The sequence below is a fragment of the Emydura macquarii genome, unplaced genomic scaffold, assembly GCF_026122565.2.
Source record: "Emydura macquarii macquarii isolate MOO-44397 ecotype Brisbane River unplaced genomic scaffold, CSIRO-AGI_Emac_v2 contig_1676, whole genome shotgun sequence".
NCBI lineage: Eukaryota > Metazoa > Chordata > Testudines > Chelidae > Emydura > Emydura macquarii.
Window position 1 is genome coordinate 234041 of NW_027131813.1, and position 21058 is coordinate 255098.

A 21058-nucleotide genomic window follows, 5' to 3' on the forward strand; every position below is an offset into this window, starting at 1 on the left:
TTCTGACACTGCAGGGGGCAGTTTTTTTTCTGTATCAAAGCTGCAGGTTCCCAGCCTCTGAAAACTTGGGCTTCAACTCCTTCCTGTCCTCCTCCTTTGTGCTGGCTCTTCTTAGCAGCCAGAGTCATGGAGGGGTGATGTCAAAGACCCAAGGTTTGCAGCTCTGCTACAGAAGCAGCTGATACGTCTAACTGACTTCCTTTTGGCTCATCAGAGGGGAGCCCCTGTTTGATGGACCTGAGGAAGTTTGTGGGACTGAGAGCTACCAAGCTTATCTGTGAAGTGGGGATAGATATTGGCGGAGGGAGGCAGTGAGGTTGGCACTGGGGCTAAGAAGCAGAATTCATCATAAAAAATAGTGTTTGGGCACATACATACATTCATAGTCCTGACCTCACAGATTGCCTTCTATGATGAGATGATTGGCTCTGTGTGTGTGTGGGGAAAGCGATGGACGTGATATACCTTGACTTTAGCAAAGCTTTTGATGTGGTCTCCCACAATATTCTTATCAGCAAGTTAAAGAAATATGGATTGGATGAATGGACTGTAAGATGGATAGAAAGCTGGCTAGATCATTGGGCTCAATGGGTAGTGATCAATAGTTCGATGTCTAGTTGGCAGCCAGTAACAAGTGGAGTGCCCTAGGAGTCAGTGCTGGGGCTGGTTTTGTTCAACATTTTCATTAATGATCTGGAGAATGGGGTGACTTGCACCCTCCTCAAGTTCGCGGATGATACTAAACTGGGGGAGTAGTAGATGTGCTGGAAGGTAGGGATAGGGTACAAAGTGACCTAGACAAATTGGAGGATTGGCTCAAAAATATCTGCTGAGATTCAACAAGGACAAATGTGGAGTCCTGCACTTAGAACGGAAGAATCCCATGCATTGCTACAGACTAGGGACCAATGGGCTAGGCAGCAGTTCTGCAGAAAAGGACCTGGGGGTTACAGTGGACAAGAAGCTGGATATGAGTCAGCAGTGTGCCCTTGTTGCCAAGAAGGCTAACGGCATATTGGGCTGCATTAGTAGGAGCATTGCTAGCAGATTGAGGGAAGTGATGATTCCCCCTGAAGTTTTTCATGCTCCCTGAATACATTCTGTGCCCTCTTTCTTTCCGAGCGGGAACCATGCTTCATTTCGAGAACCTCTGGGCTAACGAATAATAAGATAAAAGAAAGAAAAGCCAGTTTTTTAAGGACTTGGTTTTGTCTTTTAAATTATTTATTTGTATCACTGAGTGACTGAAAAAGCATTATGTATCCTCACTTTGTCTCTCTAGTTACCAAGGTATTCAGTTTACAAAAAATGTTCCATTGCTGATAACTTGAAGCCCACACTGCAAAAGCATTTTCTCAGTATCATGCATGTTATCAACAACAGATGTGAGGTAGGTGAAATCACCAACAATCTTGGCTGGTGGTCACCCACTAAGAGACTAGAGCTTTCAGCATGTTCAGAATCACCAACCAGAAGAATTGTTTTCTCCCCACTTAACTGTCAGACCAGCTTTTGCCATTGAGCTTTCCAGGGCTTTAAGTGCTGCAACTGGCTCATCCATTGATTCGAGAACTAGCAAGCACAGTGTCATTAGCAAAATCAGTGTCAGGGAGATTCTTATCATTAAGGTGTATGCCTAAAATGCATTTACTGTCTGGTCAAGCATGTAGTCTATGATGGTACTCTGTTTTTTCTGGTTTGGCAATGCATCTTTGTTGAACACCTGACCTAATTTGGAAGAAGACTGTTCTTTTCTGATTTACAAAATCGCAGCTTGAAGATCATCCTAAACAAGATGGAACATTCTACAGAGCTTGTCAGAAAGGCCTGCATGTTTCAAGATCAGCCAAAGCAATTCCCTGTCAACAGAGTCAAACGTGGCTTTGATATCCACAAATGCAATGTGAACAGGATGCTTGAATTCATGTTCCTTCTCAGTAAGTGTGCACACTGTAAAGACCAGCTGTGTTGTGGAATGGCTGGAGGTGAGGCCAGCTTGTTGTGGTCTTCTATTGGTCCTTAAGATATTAGCAGCTTGGGTCAACAAGATAGAAGAAAAAAACTTTTCTCTGGGATGGGTAGAAGAATAATGCTGTGATAGAGACAACAAACTTGTTTGCTGCTTTTACATTTTCAGAATGGCAAAATAATACTTGGAGTCTGGTTACTACACTGGAATGTCAGCTTACATTTAAAAAAAAAAGTCAGTTGCAGACAGAAATCAAAAACTAATAAAAAGTACCCCAAACTTAGTTTCTTTAAAATCTTATGATTTTTTAAGCTGATATAATGGCTTTTGGGGACGTAACAGATGATTTTTGATGATTGGGGAATATTGAAAAGTAGGATGTTAAACATATCCTTAATGCAGTGAACCAACAATTGTAGCCTTTCTGGAATTTATATATATGAGAGTGAGAGTGGTCTTTCCTGTGTCCCTCCACCCAGAATGCTGTAACTTCCATTCAACAGTTTCTCTTGAAGTTGAGCTATTGGATTTATATACTTTTTCTCAGGATACCTACTTACCTGTATCAAGAAAATTGTATTGTATAAAATTGTATAAAATGACTTATGGGGCTTGATTCTGCCACCCTTACAATGAATACAGAAATAGCCCTGTCAATTTTAGTGGGACAAATTGCAGAGTAAGTTATTATGCAATGTGAGGAAATGTGCCAGAATCTGGCCTTGGCCATGAACTACACCAGACAAGGTGAAGTGCCAACCTCAGGGCAGACTGTCAACAAGACGGGGCAGAGACCCCAAACTGGTTGTGTGTTCTTTAATTAGATTTCATCAACCCAGTAACAAATGCGAACTCCTGAAACACTAATAGTCTTACCATGGAGTCACAGTCACAGTCCCCTTGGGCTTTCCAGTCTATCCTGCCTCTATGCAAGCCTCTATGCAAGCTGGACTTGGTTGCAATACACTACAGATCACAAAAGATTCAGGTTTCTTCCATTCCCAAGATACCAGCCACTTACCCAGATCAATTTGTACCTCAGATATCGCACCAAAAACAATGCTTGTAGCCAGTCCTTTAGTAAACTAAATAATTATTCTTTTCTTAATTAAATGAGTTATTACAAGGTTAAAGCAAGCAGACTTGTATACACAAATGAGTTAGTCTGTTGTTTCAAAAGTTGACAGTTGTGGTAATCAGTCAGCTCTGAATGTCTTTTAGAGTTAACCCACGATGACCCTGGGGATCTCTGCATCTGTTTTGTATCTCTGGCCCTGAGAGAGTCCACACAACAAAAGAGAGATTTTCTTGTCAGCTATTGTTGTTTCCTTCCAGAATTCAAGCTGGTGGGATGATCCCTTTTCGCATGTAGCCTCTTCATGGGTGTGCAGGGGCAATCACCAAAGTCTTTGTGTTGTAATGTCCTCTAATGACCCATTTGCTTTTGATAGTCCTTTCTGATGGGCAAGAGCTAATTCTTTTCATAAGGATTTGGCATTTTGCACTAGTAAAGTTTTTTTTTTCTTGATTTGAGTCGTAGTTCTAAACTAGCATTTTACAGCTATTTAGCAACACTGAAGTTTACTTTATACCATGGAATACAGACATAAGCAGGATTAATACATGTAGCAACTGAGAAGCATTTTATTAATCTAAACACATTATTGTAAATCCAATACCCATCTTAACCATACTAATACACAGATGAGCTGGACTGGCTTCCAGAAATGAATTTGTCAGAGCTGCTCAGCTGAGGTCTAAAGTCTTGGCAAGAGTGGCACCTGGTTTGCCAGCATCACACCTTCAGTGTCTAAGTTCACAACTGGCCCATCTAGTTTCACTCTTGTATTAATTGTTCCTTAAACCATATGCATTGATGATGCTGCAAGATCATAACTTTGAATTCTGTAGGCCAAATTACCACTGGCTTAAGGGGCATAAAAGTGTTGAAGTCCATGAATATAGCCCTTTAATTTCTCTGTGCATATAGATGTTAACCATAAGGCAGTTGTTTGAAAATTCTTCGACTTAAATTGTGATAATTCATACATTCAAAAAATTTGATGTACACAACCTGAAATATTGCATTAATTATATTGTATTTCAAATACAAATTGTCTAACGTGTTAGCCATCAAGGTACATCACTTCCTGTGTGATTTGGTACTGCATAAATCATCTTTATCCTGTCACTGATAAAAATGAAAGGCTTTGGTAATCAAACATTTTCAAGTGTCTATCTTACCGAACAACTTAACTGGGGGCTTGAAAAATTTAAAACACCAACTAGTTTGTAGACTGAGCCTGGTTGCTAAACTGAAATATACTGATCCACCTTCTTACCCATCTGCTGCTTTCCAGGCATTCCTTGTTGCTTGGCCCTGAAGACTGTTAGCTGAACTGTGCACCCAATTTAATGCCAACCTCCCTCTTCTTCACTGTACTTCCTCCCTCTCCTCCTTCACCAAATATGTTGGAGGAAGAAGCATGACTTCATAATATCACTGGTCAGTCTCCAAAAAAAAAAACCCAGCTTATGCTATTCACCCCTCTCTTCCCTCAAATCCATAGATTCATATGCTGGTGTGACAGGTGTGGACTACCTGCTCTTCTGTGGTGGGGTAGTGTTGATGGGTGGCCATGACATGCAGAGCTGTCTGCTGGGGTGCTTCCAGGGATGATACCTCCTACTCCAGCGATTGAGGATAACAGCCTTTGCCCCCATCACCCTCAGCACTATTTCTGTAGCTGATTCCATCTCCCAACTGACAGTGACCGTGCGCTGGAGCTGTCTCTTTGCAGATATAACGGTGGTTACACTCAGAGCAGGTTTGGAGGTTACCTTCGCAACCTTAAGGGCTAGAAACTGTTTTTCATTTAATGGAAGTTTTGATTCTGCAGAGGTTGCTTGTTCTTTTCTAGGAAAGCTTTTTACTGGTCCTGGGGAAATGGATTTTTCAAGCCCTGGGTTTAACACTATATGAAATAATGTGCAATAGATACTAATTTGATCTTAATTGGATGCATTTGTAGATTTTTCTATGGTACTCTAGAATTTTCAAGAGCCCATCACAGCATGGGTTTAGAATGAGAAGGAGTCTAAGTCAGTCTCAGCTGGTTGATCTGAACTCTAACACTTATCTTTGCAAATAAAAAAAGTTACCATGACAACACATCTGCATTCATTAGCTCCTAAAACACAAAGACCATATTTAGTAAAAGTGCAAATTGAAAGATGAACGCTATCTTTTCAGTACCTCCTAATCAGGACTGAAGAAATAAAAATTAAAAGTGAGAAAGCTGTTCTGTTATGAACAGATGGCTTTTCTTCACAGTCCTATAGATAAATTAAATGTGCATTTGCTGCCTTTTACCATTTTGATCTTTGCACTTTTTTTTCAAAACTGAGAAATTGTTATACACAACTGTCTGGTGCTCTAATTTATGGGAAATTTTTGCAGTTTATTGTGAAGCTGCTGCATGTATTCATAGAAGATTAGGGTTGGAAGGGATCTCAGGCAGTCATCTCTAGTCCAACCCCCTGCTCAAAGCAGGATCAACCCCAACTAAATCGTCCCAGCAAGGGCTTTGTCAAGGTGGGCCTTAAAATCCTCTATGTATTGTGAGATACCATCACTACTCTCAGGAAATTGTGGGCGTTTGGGGTGCAAATTCCCATAAATTCTTCTGTTCCATCCAATAATCTACTTTATTGCACTGTTTTTCCTTCTCACTGCCATCTCTCCATCAGAAACGTGGATGCCATACTAATTAGTAGAGCTTTCTCGTCCATTTGAAGTACAGGGCAAGGCACTCTTTGTTGTTTGCGCAACCAAAGCGGTAGTACCGAGGATGACTTCAAGAGAGAAACTCCAACTGGAAGAGGCAGAAGCAACCGAAGCAGGGACTGGCTCACTGGAGGGAATGAGTAAAATGGGGTCCAGCTGGGCTCACCCTTCCCTTGAGTACCTCCTGGACCAGAACTGTGCAGGGAACACCCCCCGACACACATACCATCTGTCTGCCTCTCATCCAGATGGTTCCTCCCACCTTATGGGCTTAGGAGAAAACTACAGAGTGGAACCATCCAGAGACTCCAGCCGGTAGCAGAAGCAGGCAAAGCAGGGACCTTTTGGTCCTTTGGATATTCAGAGAACTTTCTACAGTTTTGAGTGGACTTTTTCTGCCCTATGCTTGCTGTTTGCTCCCCTCCTCCTCCTTTCACCTCAGCTCAGGGGCAGACTGGCCATCTGGCAGTTCTGACAAATGCCAGAGGAACCAGTGCACTCAAGGGCAGATGGGCTGCATGGGTGGCCCGGCCTGTATTAAAGGTGGGGAAAAGAGCTGCCGCTAAAGCAGAGGGAAGGCTGAGCCTTCCCTAAGAGCCGCTGCCACTGAAAGCATGGGGCCATGGTGGCCCTGCCTCTTTTCCTGCCCTCCCTGTTGGGAGGGCAGAAGTTTTTATGCTCCATGCAGGTTCCCCAGTGCCTGCTGGTATCTGGTATTCAGCTTCCCTGGTCCCTGCTTGGACTCCCTCCCAGGGAGTTACTGAGGAACCCAGGCAGGTGAGTAACAGATGCTGCCCAGGAACCTGCATGGAACATATAAAGTTCAGCATGCCAGGCAGGCGCACACGCATGCAGCATGAGACTGCCCATCCAGAGTTCTCCTCCTCTGTTTCACTTCTCTCCGCCTGTGTGACTGCCATGCCGTCTGCTACAGAATCTGCTCTCAGCCTGCCCAGTGCCTGCTCCCAATCTCTGTGTGGAGAGACTCAACTCGTTGCTCACTGCTGCAGTACTCTGCTTTGCCGGTTCCTTCCTTCCCTCCTCCCCCTCGCCACTGCTCCCTGTGTCCGGCCTCACTGCTGCGCTCTCCCTGCTTGCCATTCCTCTTCTCCTCTCTGCTCCCCCCCCTCCCCCCCGTGCCCCTTCGCCCCAGCCACTGCTCCCAGTGTCCCTGACTCCTTCCCTCCTCACTGCTGCCGCTTGCCAAACCTGACCGGTTCCTCCTCGACTCCTCTCCCCCCCCCCCCCCCCACCGCTGTTCCGAGGAATCCTGTCATCCTTGACTCCCTGAGTCTTGTTGCTGTTGCTGCTGGTGTGGCTTGCTAGACATGTTCCTCCTTTCTTCCCTCATCCCCCCCGGCGTGTGCATCCTCGTCCCCCTTCCACCTGGGAGTCAGCCAGAGACCCATGCACCTGTCCCTATAAAATCGGGCCATCTGGTCACCCAAGGTCTGTGTGTAACTGCCCCACTGGGCTGCGCCGAGCTGGCACTGAGGCTCACAGCCCGTGGCACCGAGCCCAGTCATGGCCTGGAAACTTGCAACTCTGGATTGCCTCCAGTCAGTGGGCAATCAATTTGGGGCTGGAAAATTGCTACCATGGAGGCAGTTGTCATCCAGGTGTGAACGGCTGTTAAGCATGTCCTGCTCCTCGGTTGTTCTGCTAGATGACATCTAGGACATAATAGATGGATTTGATGCAATGGACTTCCCTATCTGTGCTGAGGTGATAGATGAGGTGCATATTCTGATAGTGGTCCCCCGACCTTTCCTTTGAGTACATACACAGAAAGGTATTTCTCCATGGTTATGCAAAAGTTGGTGGATCACCATGGATAATTTACTGACATCAGTGAAAGTCCATGATATTCCTATTTTTAGGAATACAGGACTTTTTGGAAAGCTGAAAGAAGGGACATCTTTTCCAGATCATGTTATCGACACTAATGTGATTGCAATGCCAGTTGTGATTCTCAAGACTCCTTTGCTTCCCAGGCTCATGAAGCTATATGCTGAGCATGTGGACAGAAGCGAGGACAGATGTAACTATCATCTGAGCTGATGAAGGATGGTTGTGGAGTGTGCTTCTGGAAGATCGAAGGGCACCTGGTGATATCTCATGACAAGTGTGGACCTTAGTGAGGAAAATCCTTTTATTGTTGCATGTTGTCTATCACATAACATCTGTGAGGCCAGGGTGGAGGAATGAGGTGGATGAGCTGTAGGCTGACTTTGAGCAGCCTGATACAGATTAATTACTAGTGCCACTGCAGGTGCTATGTGGTTGAGGGGAACTTTAGAAGCATACTTTGGCAGTAGGCCATAGCCACACAGCTGTTACTTTTGTGTTAGTTTATATAGAGTACTTGGGTTATCAAATGTGGGTTTTTATCGGTGGGGGCATTGCTTTGGGTGATTTTCATCTGTTGTGAAGCAAAGAAAATAAATCTGAGTTTTCATAAAGTAGAACTTCTTAAAGCATCATTTACCCCCCCCCCCCCCCCAAAAAAAAAAAGTGCAAGGTGAGGTCATGCAGCTCCATAACAGTGAGCAGCAGGTGTATACACAGTGGCTTTTGTTATTGTTCCATGGGGTTGAAAGCCAGGGATACTGCTGCTGGAAGGATTGGAGCTCTGGGACTCTGCAGGGAAATATTCAATTCCCACCAAAAGGAATTGTTCTCCAGGCTGTGTAGTGGCTGTTTAGGTTGTTGACCATTTAAATGACTTGATCAATTAGGGGCTTTAGCATCTGTTTGTTTCAAGAGTAGCCTGATGTCTTCCAGCACCCATTGGTCCTCCTGTCTCTGAGCATATGCTCCCACCATTCCTAAGCCTTCCAGGCCCCAACCTGGACAATATGGATCAATTTGGAAAACACATTTTCCTTGTCCTTTCTTATCATTGAGTTGCATAGCAGATAAAGACGCAATGCTTCTGTTGGATACCCCAGCAGAGATCACTGATAAACAGACATTAGGTGTAAAGGAGGGATAACTGCTGTAAGTCCCTACATTTTCCCAGCTAATAGTGTATAACATAAGAATGGCCTCACTGGATCAGATCAGTTGTCCATCTAGCCTAGTATCCTGCCTCCTGATGGTGGCCAATGCCGGATGCTTCAAAGGGAACGAACAGAACAGGGCAATTATCAAGTGATCCATCCCCTGTTGCCCCGTTTCAGTTTCTGGTAGTCTGAGATTTAGGGACACCCAGAGCATGGGGTTGCATCCCTGATCATCTTGACTAATAGCCATTGATGGACCTATTCTCCATGAGCTTATTCAGTTCTCTTTTGAACCCAGTTATACATTTGGTGCGCACAGCATAAAAGTATGAACAGTCTGAATCACCATAGCTTTGTGATTCTTTTAATAGCATACAACATGGTGAGCATACGGGGTATATTTTTTAACTCTGTAGCCATGAAGGGGGATGATGGGTATGGGGGTCCTGGTTACCTTTATTACAGGCAGTGGCGATTCTTGAGGATATCATTGATGAAGGGTGCCCAAGGGCCAGAGAAGGGAGCGGCTTAAGAGGGCTGGTGGTCAGCTGGAGCCCTATGCCATTCCAAATGATGTGTTCTCCCTGGCCCGCCTCTCCTCCCCCTCCACCCGAGTTCCTTACAGAGAGGTGTGGGAAGGTGTCCTACCATGGTGGGAGAAAGAAGGCAGTTACATCTAGAAATGACAAGGCAAAGATTAAAATACTACTGGCCGAAATTGTGCCAGAAGACTACAAAACTGTTCAAATTAAGATTAATTCCTTTCTTTGCAAGTAATGGAAGGGACCTCTTGTGGAGAATCTTTGTGTTGGCTGGTTGCTGCGTGTCATGAGTGTATCATCACTCTGTTTCTTCCTCTTTTCTCAATGTAATGCAAGTGACTAGTTAAAAATCACTGAGTGCTTTGTTTGGTATAATACTGGTTTGAAGCAAGGAAATTTCTGATTCTTTTTTTTTTTTTTTTTTTTGACTGTTGCCTAGTAATGCAATTTCATGCTCTAGAAATAAATCTGCTAGTTCAAAACATAGCATGTGGCCATGTGTGGCTGCCATTTTGAGAGGGGGAGCTAGGGTATGGAGTGGAGGGAGGCCATGTTTCAGGAGCAAACTATAGCCAGCACTACTGGGGCAGTCCTAGTCTGACTAGACTAGACACCTATCGGAGTCCCTTTTATCAGTGTTTACTTGGCTTGATGGGACCTGCTGCATTTGAAATAGTACCTGGTTCTTGATTACAGCATCACCTGCATCCTGGTCCCCAGTGATCTCTTGTGTTGCAGGGCAATCTGTAGTTTGCAACCCAAGATGTCTATGTGCATTGGCAGGAAGGTGGTGAGGTTCTGACTCGTGGTATTGAGCTCTTCATAATAGGGACATGTCTTGGGGACAACAGTAGACTGGAGGTTGTACTCCGTTGTTCTCTGGAAAGTCTAACACTGTCCCTGCTGTACTCCTGGGCCTCTATGCCCTTTAAAATGTCCTGGTACATATCTTTATTCCTGCAGGAATTCTGCAATTGTGTTTGCACACACTTCTCCTCCACCCAGGTCAAGGAAATCAAGAACCTCTCTCTGACCATGCAGCAGCATGAGGGTGAGCTGAAGTCTTACTTGGTAGGTGAGCGTGCAAGATGGGCTAGCAGGAAAAGAGGCATTTCCAAAACATGCTGGGGATTTTAAATGGGGTGGGCAAAGGAGGGGCTCTTGTTTGCTGTGGATATGTATACACTATAGTATATACTAGTGTGCTGCACTTCTGTAGTGCTGTAATGTAGACACTACGGTGACAGAAGGGGCTCTTCCAATGCTAGAGTAAACCCACCTCTCTGAAAGGTGGTAGGTAGGTCTAAAGAAGAATTCTTCTGTCAACCTAGTGATGTCTACACTGGTGTTTACATCAGCTTAATTACATTGCACAGGGCTTGAAATGTTGTGGTGTAGACAAGCCTTTTAAAAACCCATGGCAGTGAGTCTCAGAGCCACAGTCTATAGACTATGTTTAAAGTAGCAGTGTAGACATTGCAACAAAAGGTGGAGCCTAATGAGGGGGATGGGTTTCACAGCCCAAGCTGCAACATCTACACTGCTATTTTTAGGGTTATAGCACAAGCCTGAGTCTGTAGACCTGGGCTTTGAGACTTGCTGCTATAGATTCTAAAACACAATGTAAATGTGCCCTTTGACTCCTGGGCAGCAGAGGTCAAATATTTGGCTAGAGTGGTCACTGCTGTAGGGACAGTTGCATTGTGGACTTGTTGCAGGAGCACTATTGTGCTGGTACGGGTACTTCTGATTCCCCACAGCCATTGTACTGGAAGAAGGGTTAGTTCATTCAGGGAACTTAATTGGCAATAAATTAGTTTTGTCAGAAGGACTCAAAATTGAGAGTGGATGATTGCAAGGCTGTGCTGGCAGAAAGTTTTGTCAGTAAAACTTTGTAGTGTAGACCAGGCTTCGGTTTGCTCTTTTCAAGGAAAAGAGGGGCCTAGACACTTTAACAAAAATAAAAGCCAAGGTTCTCCTTTTTCTCTACTTTTACAGATTAGGGAGGTTTGTGGCCCTAAGGTTTGAGTCTGATAACAACTGAAGTCCGCACTTCTGTTGTTGTGCCATCAATTTCCCCACTTACCCCCCTCCCCAAGTATTTACATGAAAAAAGTCCTAGCCAAATTAATTTTAGATGGAAAAAATATTTTTTAGGCTGCTGTGATGTAAATTTATTTTCCTTTCAAATGTTTCCTCTTTGCTTTTCAATAATATTGGTTTCATTTCAATTTCCAATATAAGATGCAGCCAAATGACACAGCACTACTGTCATACAGCTCAACATTTTCAGGAACAACCAACACAGTACAGAATTTAACATAGTTGTGCTCTACTGTAGCTGACTCTGTGGCAGAGGAATTGCTTTGTTAAAAGAAACGCAACAAAATGCCAACACTGATTGCATGGTCCAGTCCATGCTCCTGATTTTGGCTTTTTAGATACCTGTCCCTGTATGTATGGAGGAAATAAATGTGAATTGAAAACTGAAACTTTTCTTGTCATGTCTATGGAAATGGTTACTCATTTGTAACAGTTCATTTAATTCATAAAAGGATATTTTCCTAGTTGGATTGGACCTATTTTGTTTTGATGGATTTGAAAAGGGAAAAGATTAACTTAAACTATTTTAATGGAAATCTTGTTTAAAAACAAACCTCACGCTGCCCAAAAGAGCTGACTTTGTAGTCTTCGAAAAAGCAAGAGTTGGGATTTTCTCTAAGTCTTAGGCTATGGCTGCACTAAAGAACTTATAACAGCGCTGCTGCACTGTTGCAGCTGTGTCTCTGTGAGCTCTCTCTGGTAGCCGCCCTAAACCGACAGGAGACAACTATCCCATCGACTTCATTAATCCACACCCAATGAACGGCTGTAGCTATGTCTTCTCCTGCCAACGTGGTCATGTCTACACCGGCATTTAGGGCGATGTAATTTGTCGCTCAGGGGTAATTTATTCACACCCCAAGCGATAAGTTATATCGACATAAATGGTAGTGTAGACATAGCCCTAGATTCTTTTGTGCTTTTGCGATCATTCTGGCTTTGAACATTAGAATCCCTTCTGCTCTTTAATCCTGCAAGGCTCTCTGCAGAAAACTGCTGACACTTTGATACCAGGATGATGGACATGGTATAAAACCTAAATAGAAGTGAATTGACTGTTAAAAATGCACTTCAGTGTTGCATTCAGCACGACTACTACATCCTTGCTCCCTTTGTGCTGTGACTTGGATTACAAACAAATAGATAAGAGTAGGGCATCCAAAATGTCATTATTCTTGTCTATCTAATTTGGAGGCGGCACAGTCATCTAGTTGGTTTCGTGTTGTAGCTATAACATACCGACATAATTAGATTTGCTGTAGTTCTTTTTTGAGTGATGGCACATGTCCGTTCCACTTCAGGTGTGTCCACCCGGTGCACCAGAGTCAGATTTTTTTTTCCCCCTTAGCGGTACCTCTCAGGGTGGCAAATGCACCTTTTGTTGTCTTGTGCTGCTCCATGCTGGTATAAAGGGCAGAGTTGCCCCAGACCCCTCTGTTCCGTCTTAGTGCCTGTGATCCATAGTTAGAGAGCTTTATCTTGTTTCTGCAAGTTTCTCCCCTTATAGGTGTTAGGGACTAGGACATGGATAGTCAGGCCTAGTGGCTGGAGCCGGGAATTGGAGCCAAAGGTCAGAACCAGAGTCTGAGGGTGAATGTCAGGGCTGAGTGTCAGAGCTAGAATCAAAATCAGATTTGAGCTAAGGACCAGAGCTGGCGTTGGAGTCAGAGAAGAGGGGCAGGGATCAGAAACAAGACGGGGAAGCAGAAACCATAGACAAGTTGGGTAGGTAAGCAGGGCTCAGGAGTCAGGCAAGAAAGCAGGGTCTGATATAGCAGCTAGGCAGGCCCAGTTGTATGGACAACTTCCTCTGCCCCTTCCTAGCTTAAATAGAGTAGCTGGATTTATGGATGGGGGGCCAGGTGCTTCTCCAGTCAGGACTTCTGTGGGCAGTGCCTCTGTTAGTGTTAGGGTTCCATTACCCACTGAGCCCGCCAGCCCCTAGCAAGTCACCAAATAGCAACTAGGATACAGGGATTGCCTGAAGATCCATGGACCTGGGTTCAAGACCCATGGATCCTCTCAATGGGGAATTTCTTCTCTTTTTGTAAATAGTTTGTGGTTTGTTGGTTATTTAGAGTAGTAAAAGTTTCCTTTATTTTCTTGGAGTGTTGGTTCCCTCTTATTTACAGGTGCTAATGTCTGGTACCGAGGAATGCCTTGTCTCAGTGTTTAAGCCTTGTACCAGTTGCAAGAAATCTATGCTGGTGAGTGACACTTATGCCACCTTCCTAAAGTTCCTTGGCGAGGGTCCCATTAGAGAGAACTTAATTTGCAAGGATTCCAAGCCCCAGACAAAAAAAGAAGAGATGAGGAACTGTGCCACATCCTCATGGAGGCTGCCTTACATCCCCCTGCTGAACTGTCGTGCTTGGAGCACGCACTTAGTACTTCGGGGTCGGTGAAGAGTGGCCCTTCAGAACATTGGAACTAATCCCCTTCCTGGTGCCAAGAAAGAAGCACAAGGTCAGAATCATCCAAGGACCAAGATTTAGCTCCGCTAGACAACTTTGGTCCCTGGTACCATTCGCCAGTAGGCAAGGACAGGGTAGGGCATCCTCTGGAAAGAGACGCTCCCCATTACCAAAACTTCTTCATATCAGGGATTGTTGGCACTGATGCCCAGGCCATTGAGACTGACCCCATTACCCTTGTGGTACAGACTATTTTCTTCCAACAGGATCAGTACTAGGAGGAAAATATCTTGCTATCGATAATAGCAGAGACCTGCGCAGCAGCACAAGACCTACTCTGCTTCGTGGTGCCAGACTCCCCTATGGTACAGGATGCAGGTCAGTCAATATCTGCGGTTCCTCAGGCCCTGATTACAGACTTACCTCAGGGTTCTCATCAGCCCTTGGTACTGTGGGGAGCTAAAGCTTTGGAGCATCTGGTGTTTTCTTCATCCAGTGCAGTCCTGGGATAAACCCACCATGATGTGTCCAATACTCATCTCTCCAGAGCAATGCCCCCAGACCTCAGCCCTGGCTGGCAGAGTACCAACAAGAACATAAAAATGGCCATTCTGGGTCAGACCAACAGTCCATCTAGATCAGTATCTTGACTTCCAATAATGGCTGGTGCCAGTTGCTATAGAGCGCAAACAGAACAGGGCAATTTGAGTGATCCATTCCCTGTCATCCAGGCCCAGCTTATAGCATGCTTCTAATGTGGCCAGATGCCCCACCCCTCCTGAGACAGACTGCAGCACTCCCCTTCTGCTTCACAGGAGTTTTATTACTGGTATCCACCAGAGGAACAGAGATAGGGACCCTTGGAGTAATCGTGGCTGGACTTCTAGATCTCTAGACTGGATGAGGTCAAGGAGGTTGTCACCTGTACCAATATCGGTATCGAGCAAGCCTTGAAGGTTGGTAAGTTTTGGAACCTCCACCCACTGCACTGTTGTAGGAGGATCAGCCTCAGTCTCCTTTGCATTCTTCCTCATCATCACCTGATGGGATTATAGCTCCTTGGACTACTCATTTGTCCAAGATGACTGCAGGGTTTACCAAGATCTTTTAAAAAGAATAGCTACATCTCATGGTATCCCTGGAGATATCCAGGAGCGTTCTCAGACTCATGGACATTCAGGTGGCTTGTCGGGCTTTTCTCCGTCACGTCATGGGAGAGACTCTGCAAATCCTCACAGACAACACTGTGGCAACATACTGTGTGAAGAAACAGGGAGGGACCAGATCAGACCATCTTTGGGAGTTTTCTGTCAGCAATGCAATTCATCTAAAAGCCTTCCACTTTCCTGGTATTCAGAACAGCTTGGCAGATTGCCTGAGCACTTCATTGAGCCGGGATCATGAGTGGTCTCTCAGACTGGATATCATGAGATTCATTTTTCAAAGTTGTGGGGGAGAGTCCCTCTCATAGACTTGTTTGCTATTTTTTTCAGCAGCAAGTGCCAACTTTCTTGTTTCAGGGCAGGTCTCAGTAAGGAATCCGATGGACGCTTACCTACTATCATGGAAAGACGGACTGCTGTATGTCATGGTGTTACTCAAGCTCACACAGGATCACATTTGCATGATCCTCATAGCACCGCCATGGCCTTGCCAACATTGATTCTCTAGTTTGCTGAGCTTATCAGCTAGGGATTCTCTGACACTACCTCCAGAACCTGATCGGATTTCCCAGCACCATGGTCGCCTGCTACATCCCAATCTCCATCCTGTGGCTTGGTACATCATGGTTAATGCCTCAGGAGGTGGAGTGTTAGGGAAATATACAGAAAGTTTTCCTGAATAGCAGAAAGCAGATACGCTTACCTATTAAAGTGGAAACAATTCTCCTTATGGTCAAAGCAGAAGGTGTTCTGTCAATCCTAGCCTCTATCCAAGAAATTTGGGACTGTTTGTTCCATCTAAAACAATAAGGCATATTGATTACTTCCATCAGAGTTTACTTGCCAGCTATCTCTGTTTTTTCACCCACCAATTGTGGGCCAGTCAGTGTTTTCTAATTCTATGAGTCAGATTCTTGAAGTGTCTGTTGTTGGTTATATCCCCATATATCATGGATCCCATTTATTCTTGAAACTTTAAAATCTGATGCTAAGTTGTTGGATCCATCCTTTGAACTAATGGCTTGCTCTTTGCTGTATCTCTCTATGATAGTAGTGTTTTTGATAGCTATTATCTCCTTGAGAAGGGTGGCAGAGTTGTGAGTGTTGGTAGTTGACCCTCCTTTATAATTTTTTATAGAGAAAAGTATACTAACGTCCACATCTGAAATTTCTGATTAAAGTAGTATTGGAATTCCACCTCAATCAAGCTACACACCTTGGATGTTTAGAAGGGCATTGGCTTTTACTATGACAGAACTAGGTCTTTTAGATTGTCATCACAGCTGTTTGTGTCAATTACAGACAGGGTGAAAGACATTCTAGTCTCGTTGCAGAGGATTTCATCCTGCATATGTCTATGATATTGCCAATATACCATTTCCAAGCAGGATGGTAGCACACTTTACAAGATATTAGGCAGTTTCTACAGTTTTTTGGCTCAAGTACCTATATCAGACATTTGTAGGGCTAAAACTTGGTCATCAATGCGTACCTTTTACAACTCATTATGCTATATCTCCGCATTCCAGAGATGATGCTAAGTTTGAACAAGTGATACTTTAGTTATTGTTGAGAAAGACTCCAAAACCCATCTCCTGATTGAACTGCTTTTGGGTCACCTGAAGTGGAATGGTCCTATCCAATCACTTGAAGGAAAAAAAGGTTACTAACCTGTTCTGTTAGTTTTGTTCTTCAAGATGTGTTTCACATATCCGTGCCACTATCCACCCTCCTTCCCCTCTATATCAGAGTTGGCCTTGTAAGAAGGAATATGGGGGGGAGGGATCTGAGGTGATACTGTCCTTCATACCATTGTGCATCAACACAGGCCTGCTGAAAAGAATTTTGGGCCCCAGGGCAGAACAGTCAATGACCCCCCAGAAAGGGATGGCTGAGGTTTGACACAACTCTTTATCCTTTTGATAACACATTAGAACCCCTTATGCCTAAGTTGTGGCGTTGCTTGATCTAGTTAACTTTTTTTTTTTTTTTTACAGCACCAGTATTAAATAAATTGGAGTGGGTTTCTGCTGGAAGTTTATGCTTATTTGTTATGTGCCACTCAGGTTCCCAAGTGGCTGAGGAGGCAGTATCTGCGGTCCCTTGGACTCCCCAGGAGGTTACTGATGAACCCAGGAAGCTGAGTAGCAGATACCGCCTCCTCTGTCACCCTGGAACCTTCATGATGCATAATAAATAACGGAGAGTACGAGCTGCGGGGTTCTCAAGGGAATGGGCTGTGGATGAAAGGAGGGGAGGCTAAATGGGGAGGGAGAGAGGATGGATGCAAGTGGGGAGAGGGCTAAATGGAGGAGGGGTGGAGTGTGGGCGGAGCACCAGGCAGAAGAGGAGGGACAAGGAGTTGGTCTCCCTGAAGGGGAGCTTCAATCGCTGCCCATGGCCCGGGCCCTTTTAAATTGTCAGGCCCCTGGGCAATTGCCTCCTTGGCTCCCACCCCGGTCGGTAGGCCTGCATCAGCACAAGGTGATGGGGCGCATGTGCTGCCCTGATGCCTACCACTAGAAGAAAAAATCTCCAACTCTAGTGCACTGGGCATGCACACACTCGAAGTAGGGATGTAAAATTAGTTTAATTAAAAATCCGTTTAAACATTCTAAAATGGTAAATGCTGTGGGGGGAGCCGTGCTGGGCTTGGCTCCTCACTGCCAAGTGAGAGCTGCCTAGCTGCGCCTCCCCCCCACACTGTGGTAGCTGGGCAGCTCTCACTCAGCGGGGGGAGCTCGAGCTCGTACCCTCCCTGCTGAGCTCTGCGCTTCCCTGCCAGCAAGAACTGCCCAGCTGCTCTCACTGGCAGGGAGCCAGCCCAGCTGCAGCTACCCCTTTCCCCCATCTCTATGCTGAACTCCCCACCTCGCCCCTGCTTGGAGAGAGCTGAGCCCAGCTGTGGCTCACCCCCACCCCGCTGTGCTGAGCTTCCCCTCTCCTCCTGCAGGGCTCTGTGATGGGCAGCCAGCCCAGCTACAACTACCCCCCTCCCCAGGGCTGGCCTTCATCTTCCCCACCCCTTTGCGGGGAGCTGAGCCCAGATGCAACTCACACCCCTCTCTCCCTCCACGCTGGGCTCCGTGCCCCTGACCCCCAGCAAGGGCTGCCCAGCTGCTCTCACTGGCAGGGAGCCAGCCCAGCTACTGCACCCCTTTTCTGCTCCAGTTTAAACAGCCGATTAAACGTTTAAACGGTAACCTTTTACATCCCTAACTTGAAGTGGAATGTACATGTGCAAAACATCTTGTATAATAGTCACAGTACAGATTAATAACTGTTTATGTTCTTAAAGGACAATGATTATTAGTCTTACAGTAAAGTCCAAAGGTCAAATAAATCCACATCATTAGAAATGGTCTCTATCCTGAAGATCTTGGCACATAAAAACAGTAGCTGGGCAAATGAAGATGGCAGTAATGAGAACCTGCAGTAACATACATTTATAACATTTGCAGCTTTGCTTTTGAATCCTTTTAAAGTCTTTTAGTAAGCCATAAAACCCTTGTCTCCCATAATTATTTCTGTTCCTTCCCACTTCCCAGGAGGAAAAGATGTGAGGTCCACTGCCTATTATTTTGTAGCTAACAAAGCAAATAACTTGTCAGGTTTTCAACCCTTTCTCTTCTGAAAGCCACTTTAAGACATCCTCGTGTTGGGTTAATTGTGATAGATTTTCTTTCACTGCTATATTTAAGCATTGCAGTTAGTCAGCATCACTTATGCCTGACATGAGGTAATATAAAAAATTAAATATTGTTGTTTTTGATCCCTACTTTGTCTTGCTACCCTCTAGCTCTGATTTCATGGCCTTACCCTCCTTATTAATGCTTTCTCTCCCAAAGAAACTCAAATACTTGGTTGATCAATAATTGTGACACCTTTAGCATGGCTTCACAATAAATACAGATTTACTTCTTGTAGGTTAAAGGAAGCTGGCCTTTCATATCATTGGTGAATTTATAGGAATGGCCGTGACTTCATCATGCTCAGCCCAGTTCCCATCTAGGGATATAGCTGGCCTAGAATGGGTAGTTGGTTGGGTCAGATGAATGGGAAGAATGGAATACGAAGTATCCTGCATGAGTACTTGGCAAAAGTAATAAAAATGCAGAGTCCAGCTCTGCTAAAGCAGAGACTAAAGGGAAGTGAGGACATAAGGATTATCATGTAAAATATCGTCTTTTGGCTAGGAAGAATGTCTTTAAAATTGCAGAATAAAACCATGTAATATTTCCTTATCCCAAAAGGCAACTGCATTGTCTGGCACTCTTCAAGGTGGGTGCGATATCACCAGCAGAATTTAACCTGGGGCACCTTAGTAAGTAGGGAGCTAGCAGTATGTGGTGGATCTGCACTTTATAGACCAGTTTAAAAAAAAAAAAAAAAAGCGAATTTGTTTGGCTTTTTTTGAGGGGAGGAAGAGCAGTGGTAGACACTTAGGTCATGTCTACACTTAAAAGCTTACAGCGGCACAGCTGTACCAGCACGCTTGTGTAGCTTCGTTATGCGCACGTTGTGTAGCTTCGACATAGCTCTGTGCACGTGAGTGCTTATGCCTGCAAAATTGATGTTGCTCAGGGAGATATTTTTTTCACACCCCTAAGCGACAAAACTTTTGCTAAAATAAGTGCTAATGTAGACATGGCCTTAGACACTGTTGTGTAGCGTGGGGATTCTTCTTTTTAATGCTTATGTTTGCATCAAGTGAATGCTGGTGTATGAGCACTGTTATGATGTTCCCAACTTCTTCCATCAGTCAGCATTTGAAGAGGCAGCTCTTGGTTAGGAGAACGATAGTAAAGGCCAGAATAATTCATAAGAAAAAGTATGACTTACTGCTGATGTTTTCCAAAAAAACCAGTGGCCTGCAACATTTAATTATTCTTTTCTCTTCTAGCCATTTCATCCTATGGTCAATCTGGAATGCTCCAGGGATTTTCGACCATTTCTGTGTGCCCTATATGCTCCAGTCTGTATGGAGTACGGACGGGTCACTCTCCCATGTCGCAGGCTTTGTCAACGGGCATACAACGAATGTTCCAAACTCATGGAGATGTTTGGTGTCTCTTGGCCAGAGGATATGGAATGCAGCAGGTTAGCAAATCTGTTTTTCAGAACCACCATCTAAAAATATTCAATATGTTGAATATGTTCCAGGATGTTTTATAATATCTCTTTTCCAGTCCATCAATATGTTTTCCACCTCAAATAATAACCCTGTTTTTCCTTCCTTTGTGTAGTGTAACAGCCTGTTTCCTGGAAAGGAAACTACTTTCATATTTCTCATTTCCACCCACATACACAATAGCCCATATCCCGAAAATATCTATATGTGATTAGGGTAAATTAAGTGTGCATATTTTTAAGGGAATTAGTATACAAGTTCCATTTTATTTTATTCTATTTTATTTTATTATTTTATTCATTTAAAAGTGGTATTGGTCTACACATGGAGTCCTCCTGAGCATTCTTTGCCAATTTCAAGTATATTTAAAAGGTTGTTTTTTGTGGTGTTTTTTTTTTTTTTTAAGTGACTCATTCATGATCTTTCCAAAAAGACTGGGTTTTAAACTTTACATCTTGCCTAATCTAACTTTCCCATTACCCCTACTACTATTACAAGTCCAATAGTACTGTAAGAACAAACTTCTTGTTTTTAAGAAAGGTGTGTAGATGCCAGTAGTGTTAGCTTCTATCAAATGCAGACTAAATCTCTGTCTTAACTACAGTGCTGCTGGCACACCATCATAATATTTTGCTTGGCAACTTTTTAAAAATTAAAACATGAAATTTAAAATCATGTTATGGCAAATTAAAGCAATCTTTTTTACAAACACTGTAAACTGTTCGTGACAGGAGACTTGGCATCTTGTGTGTCTACACCACTGAGCACCCTGACAGAGTTTAGATCCCAATTCAGCAAAGCTTTTATGCACATACTAAGCATGTGAGTAGCCCTGTTGAGTCACCATTCTGAGACTACTCTCACTGAATTTAAGGCATCTACTTAAGTGCTTTGCTGAATCAAGCTGTACCCAGTAATATAGAGACTATCCAATTTATGTCTAT

The 21058-nt window shown here is 44.2% G+C and overlaps 1 protein-coding gene across 1 annotated transcript in view; it reads left to right on the forward strand.

Annotated features, from left to right (window-relative positions):
- Window positions 1-21058, forward strand: part of FZD3 (frizzled class receptor 3) — an 83625-nt gene that overhangs the window by 26345 nt on the left and 36222 nt on the right. The window contains exon 3 of the mRNA XM_067556158.1: window positions 19887-20083. Within this exon, the coding sequence (XP_067412259.1) occupies window positions 19887-20083 (197 nt within the window). The remainder of the gene's footprint in view (window positions 1-19886; window positions 20084-21058) is intronic.